This window comes from Bidens hawaiensis, unplaced genomic scaffold (assembly GCF_021521415.1).
Source record: "Bidens hawaiensis isolate Kalapana, Puna unplaced genomic scaffold, B.hawaiensis_p1.1 tig00017140_1, whole genome shotgun sequence".
Taxonomy (NCBI): Eukaryota; Viridiplantae; Streptophyta; class Magnoliopsida; order Asterales; family Asteraceae; genus Bidens; species Bidens hawaiensis.
In genome coordinates this window covers 283,189-289,910 of record NW_027492587.1, presented here as the reverse complement: position 1 = coordinate 289,910, position 6,722 = coordinate 283,189, and the positions used below count along the sequence as shown (strand labels likewise).

Below are 6,722 nucleotides of genomic sequence, written 5' to 3'. Positions count from 1 at the left end.
GTATAATCTGGGGGTTAAATAGATGTTTCCCACGAGGGTTAGGTCCGGAAAGATGGTTATTCTTCTGATGACCTGCAAAACAGACACCGTGAGCTCGTCACTGAGAAGGGGGGTACCTCCTTGTGACTACCCTCCGGCGTGAGAATCAGACTAGATTGCTCTTGAATATAAGTGTATATTAAGAGAAATGACTAGAGCAGATATCAGATAATATATGGAGATATAAGATGATGATACCGTTCCAAGGTGTTGGAGTATTTATAGCCGAAGGTAGGTTTCCAAGCAGGTACAGCCGGCTGAATAGTATTCCTGTTCTACCAACTGTGGGCTACGCACGTGCCATGCTGATGGTTGGTGGGTAGGCAGCGGCTGATAGTGACCAGGCCGGCTGTGTACTATTCCTTTTCCACCAACTGTAGGCTATGAACGAAAAAATCATGCCTTTACACCCTCCAAACCCGAAACTTCATCTATCTCTAGAGCCACTGATCCTCTAAACAGCAATATTGCAAGACTTCCAATAGAAAAATGAATGAAAGACCCATAACAATGTGTCACGAATGAACCAAAATCAGTCCCTACAATACACTGCCATCCACCTCCATAAGTTCGATCGAATTCCTGCAATCCAACATCCATTCAATCTTTCAGTAAACCTTAATTCTTAATTCGAACAAAAAAGGGTGCAACTGAATATATTGTGTACCTGCTTAATGACTCGTGCGTAGCTTCGGTTACATCAAAGAAATCTAGTGTTTTAGCTGCGAGTTGAAGTGCATCATCTTGCATGGTTTGGAGCATGTCAGTCTCCCCAATCACTGCTTTTCCTTCTAACATGGTCACATGATCTACCGACAGAATAAATGATTGATAGTGTCCGAAAGGTGATTGTGGATATTGATGAGGATTGAGGATGATGTATATTTATAATCGATGTTAGTGAAATTTAAGGCATTTTTAACCACGTTTTTTTATAAATGATATTCCAGTTTATGTGGTTAATTATTATGATCACAATCTATGGTGAATAAAAGATTTGTTGGTTGATGCCTTGCCACAAACTAAATGGAGTGGCACAGAAAAATGCCCAAGTAATAGACAGCACATTATACATGTATGTGTGGTGAGGTTGTTTATCTAATTCATTCTTTTATCCAAATCCGTTTCAACCAGGGGTGGATCTAGGGGGTCAGAGACGAAGCTTCATGGTGGCCCCGGTCCCCCTTTTTTTTCTCAGTAATGTTAATTTATCCGTATTCCTCTGAAATTTTTAATATGTACTAAATTTATCTGTTTTCACCAAAAAAATTGAGCCTGGACTCTGCATTTTAGTCCAAGTTTCGCCACTGTAGGGGGTGTCAATTTTTTTCTTCCCTGTTTTATATATTTAGATATCGCTAAACAAATATTATAATACATCTAGGTCCAAATTCTTTTTTTTTGGATACTCCTGAATTTTTCTTCAAGATCCGTCACCGGTTTCAACGTCTTACCAATAAAAGAGGAGATCAGATATAATAATATGTGACTTTCACATGTTAAGTTTCAATAGATTCATGAATGCAAGTTTAGATATAAAAATGAGACATATAATTGTAAGGTTATGTTGTATAATATCATATGCATTATTATATTTGAGATATAACCATAAATGCACGTCAAATTGAGACATGTATCACTTGTCAAGAATAAGTGACTTTTTTATATGTTAAGTTTTATTGGATCATGTCATTCTTGCATATTTTTAACACACTCAAAAGTAACCATAATTAGAGGTTATATTTATTGAATGTGCATGTTGCTTATGTTGCAGGCAAGAAAAAAAGTTGTACTAAAGGGATAATAAGGATAAAATGCACTTTGACTTGATTCTAAGCTAGTAGTGCTTTTTCTTTGAGGAGACACAACATTTTGAAGCTTTACTTTAAGATCAAATTGTAGCCTTTTAGAAGGGTTTCAATATATTTTCAAATAACTTAACGTATGAAATATTAAAATCAAGGGTTTGAATTCATAACAAGATGAACCTAAGATGGAACTTATAGGTTTTGATTTAGTTTGAATGTGTTTCGGTTAGACCAGCTTGCACCTTTAACTAAACGGGACATGTCAATCAAACATATCCACAGTTAATTAATCCACTTATTTTTTTATACTTGTTTTAGTGTTTTTATTTCGTATGCTACACTAGTAATATATATTATCCTTAGTTAAAAGTTAAAAAGAAGTTTAGAGCTTTAACAAATTCCCATTTGTAATCTTGGTTGAAAATATTAAATTTATACAAAAAAAAAAGTTAAAATTTAAGTTTTTCAGGTTGAACGGATTGCATTCATGCCAACCTATAAATACTCATGTCATGTTTGAGTACAAGTGTTCGATATGATTTTATGGTTCGTGTCGTGTACAAGTTCGTGCAAATTTTCAGATTGACCCTCAAATAGTCAAATGACGATTTGTTTCGCATCATTGGTCAAAAACAGGCTCTCCCTCATAAGTCGTTTCATATGCTCAAACTCGATCTCTGTAAGACTCAACTCCATCAAACTTGGATTGGATATTTGAAACTCGATCTCGATAACGACTGCTTTATTTATTGGATTAGTATTAGCTTCCTATCCCAAAATGGAATGAGATGGAATAGAAAAAAGGGAAGCTCTCTCGGGTTTTTTTTTTGGGAGGGATAAGCTTGTGAAGAAGGAAGCTTATCCCTGTCTTGACTGTTAGTTGTGTAAAATTCAAACCAATCAAACATAAATTACCGTATAAAAGTTTGGGTTGTTTAACTTTTCACCAATGTCATTGGATCATTATGAACCTATTTTTCCATATCTTGAGCTAAAAGCTATACATTACACAAGTTTAAGTGTTGACATAAAAAAGTGAATGAATCCCACCTTTCAGCCAGATTTCAAGAATCCAGCGAAACCAGGAGTGGCTATGGCTGTTGTCGGAGGAGAAGATAAGTATAAAATCACCTCTTTGTTGTCGGCGGATTGTGAAAACTGTATCTTTGATTCGAGTAACGGTGAAGAGAAACTGAAGCAGGTGGTCACATTGGATTGTTCTGCTAAAGGGTTGTTCCATGGGAGTGGGATTGTTTGCAAGAAATGAGGGGTGAAGATGTCTGAAGTAATCATGAAATAAAATCATTATAAGTGATTAATAAATGGCCGGGTTGATGTTCGGTCAATCTCTTACTTTTGAAGAATTTGGTGTAATTCCATTGTAATATTATGTATCTGAAACGAACTTGTAATGCAATGTTCTTGTTGTTTTCATGGGTTATGAAGAAATAAATAAATATAATAAGAAAAAATTACTAATCATCATATTTTAATAATGCGTCACATCTACTCAAAATTTGTGTTGAGCTGCACTATTTTATGACTCTACCATCTTGTGGTTTAAAGTTCTAAACTGCCATATATGATATATCTATTGTCTTCATTGTCATGCCCAATATCCTACCCTACCTGTTTAGATCAGTCCCTAAAACTATTTTAAACCTTAAAAACACAACCTAAAAGAACAATCACGGACACGTGTTACAGCCACTAAAAGCAGTTTTTAAGACCACCATGGAGCATCACCTGTTCTGAAATCGGTTTCTTTCCATGGAGAAAACACCACTTTGTCATCTTCAATATCCACACTTGCCAGTTCCATTGGCTGTTGTTGTTAACAAGCAATGTTGCATTAATTAGAAGCATATCTCGTTAATAACGTACAAACACTTACACATAATTGTTTTTTAAAGAGACTTACCAGATGAGCGGGACCTTTAATAACCGTGCCCTCATTATTGTACTGGGAACCATGGCATGGGCAAATGAACTTCTTCTTGACCGTGTTCCATGGCACAATGCACCCAAGATGAGTGCATACGGCATTAATCCCATATGTTGCAAGACTGGTGTTGTTTTCAACCATAAGGTATGTAGGATCTCCCTATTAAGTTTCATGCACAAAATCACATACAATCATGAAAGTTTTTAAGACATTCAAGTTCTGTTCGAGTTAACACAAGAACTGGACGACTTATTTTGGAGTAATTGCATAAAAACAAGCGGGCTGGAAAATGGTCCAGTTTAAAACGGTGTAACTTTTGATACTTTTGAAGTTGCGGGCCCACGAGAACGGCAAAACAAACATTACTTTTAACTTTGACGATCTTCCCGTATTTTAATGATTTGCTTTATTTCGTTTTTAAATTTAAAGAAACGCGTGAATGTTACAATCTATTAGTTTATGCTTTATTTCGTCATTTAATTTCGCAAGTGGGGCCCTCAGTTTTAAATTCCAAAGATTTGTCGATACTAGGCTTGGCAATTTTGACCCATCATCCCAAAATTTGGTTGATATGGCAAAGCTGAAACCTACATTAATTTAAAAAAAAACATTTTTTATACCAACATGTGTTGACCCAAAACTAGTTCCGACCCGAACCCGTTCTAACCTGAAAACCCTTTTGACCCGAACCAAATTAACCTTTTTCTTAATCGACCCATTCCAAACCTAACCCGATCCCACCTGACCCGGCCCGTTAGCCAGTCCCAGTGGATACCAACCTAATTAGAATTTCTCTAGAAAATTTTATCAATTTTCACTCAAGGATTTGTCTTTGTTTCTATTGCCTACGGCCTTACACTCTGCATCATAAAAGAGTGGTGTTTGGATGTGTGTTTTATTCAAGCCGGCATGAAACTAATCATTTACGCCCTGTTCTTGAGTTTTTTTAAAGAAGGGAAATGAAAGGAAAACTAAGGATAGTTAAAAAATGAGTGTTCTTGAGTTTTTTTAGGATGGAAAGGAAAGGAGTAGGAGGAGTTAGGAGGGATTAAATTGATGTTTTTTCTCAATAAATTATCCTCTTAAAAATGCGCTGATTACTAAGTATAAAATACCAAATTACAATATTACCCACTAATCTTTTCATCTTCTTCATTAGGTCAAAATTGTAAAAGCGTTATTTTTCTTTTCTTTCCATCCAACTTAAGAACATAGTTATCCTTTCATTTCCTCTAATTTCCTTCAAACTCAAGAACACACCTAATTAAAAAAAAATTCCTTCCCTTCCCTTCCCTTCCCTCTTATTTCCTTTTCTTTCCTTGGTTAAAAAACTCAAGAACAACGCGTTAACTCCTAATCATAATCATATAAACAAAACCTAAAATTGTTTATCCAAAATTAAAAAACTTATAGTTGAGACATCAAATAAAAATAATAGGATAATATCACAAGACAAGAGTTGAATCAAATTAGTTACCTTTAAGCGTTGAGTAAGTGTTCTATCACCAGGTCCATGAACCTTCGCCCATTCTGAAGCTATAACGAAGTTACCATCTTCATCTTTAGCAACAACAATACCACCTCTGCAAATCCAATTGTGTACACTTAATCTCAATTGACAATTCCCATTATTATTTTTAACAAATTGAGGCAACAAAATTAGGGTTTAAACAGAACGAACATGGATGGCGGGAAGAAGTCGGAATAAGGTGCCACCATGCCGGCGGCGGGAAGACCAACGGCACCGAACAGCAACAACTGAATGAGCTTCCTCCGTTCGATGGCCGGAACACCGTCGGTGTGAATGCTTGCTGCCTGACACGTCAGCTTCGTTACTCTTGGTTCAGATTTGGGTGGTATTGCGGTTAGCCGTTTAGTCGGCGAGAACACTCCGGTCTTGCTAGAGTATAACCGTTGAACATGAAATTGAAATCGAATTGATTAGAGACATGGAAATGTATGATGTTGTGGTTAATTACTTATAATTTACCTGTGGAGTAGACGGAGAAAGTGTGAAGGCAGCCATGGATGTAAATGTAATGTGGAGAAGAAAGTGAGCAGGAAGATCAACTAGTATAAGCCATCATTCATTCATTGGAGTTACATTATTTATTGTGTATTATAATCTCGGGTTCGATCCCGAGGGGCCTTTGGGTTTTACAATGAGTGGGTTTTGGGGCGGGTAAGATTTTACGAAACTTGAGATAACTTGAAGGTACGGCTGGGTTGAGCCAGTTGACGGTATGCTTTTATCATTGTGTCTCCCGTTCGAAATGCCAACACAGTTATTTGTTTGTTGGTTGTTCAACAAAAATAAATAAAATAAAATAAAAGTTGTTGTCATTGTAAAGTTTAAATTAGTATGAATATATGTGTTTGTGTCGGGGCGCGTTAAACCGTAAAGGATGCCGATTTTGCATTACCTGTCTGAGCGCTCGGAAAGTTCAACATGACAAAGTTAATTGAATTAATAAAATCAAATTCACATCCCTCTTCCGTATACTAACTCTCGAGATAACAAACAAAAATCAGAAACAATACCGTTCATGTAATCACGTCGAGCTAGAATCTGAAATTCCGAACAAAAACCTCAACATACCTTAATACTGAGGCTAGGCGAGAGCGGCCCAACGATAACGTTATGTGAAGAAGAGCATCACCCAAACAAACAATGTTTCAAGATCAAGAAAAGCAGTTTTTCAAATCACTAAATGTAGCATTCTTTATATATTTTTTAAGTAAACTTCCTTGCTATATGATAATCTTACGGACCCCATCTCTAAAAGCAACAATTGCATTGCTACCACCATGTCGAAGCACGAGATGAATCTGACCTGATCCATGACGATGTTTCCACGGATTTCGAGATGAACGAACCACGTCTTGATCTTCTTCTCCGGCTGGTTGGGATCTGCAATGACTTTTTGGGG

General features: G+C 36.4%; 1 protein-coding gene and 1 pseudogene across 1 annotated transcript; both read right to left on the bottom strand.

The window, feature by feature from the left end:
- Positions 1 to 435: 435 nt before the first annotated feature.
- On the bottom strand, positions 436 to 1,173 carry LOC143553045 (uncharacterized; annotated as a pseudogene).
- Positions 1,174 to 2,901: 1,728 nt separating this feature from the next.
- On the bottom strand, positions 2,902 to 5,818 carry LOC143553057 (cytochrome b6-f complex iron-sulfur subunit, chloroplastic-like). Its single transcript, XM_077043120.1, has 5 exons — positions 5,783 to 5,818; positions 5,474 to 5,688; positions 5,270 to 5,375; positions 3,769 to 3,951; positions 2,902 to 3,672 (listed from the first exon to the last, which is right to left on the bottom strand). Exons 1-5 carry the CDS (start codon positions 5,816 to 5,818, stop codon positions 3,571 to 3,573), a joined length of 642 nt encoding a protein of 213 aa, XP_076899235.1. The 3' UTR covers positions 2,902 to 3,570.
- Positions 5,819 to 6,722: the final 904 nt, after the last annotated feature.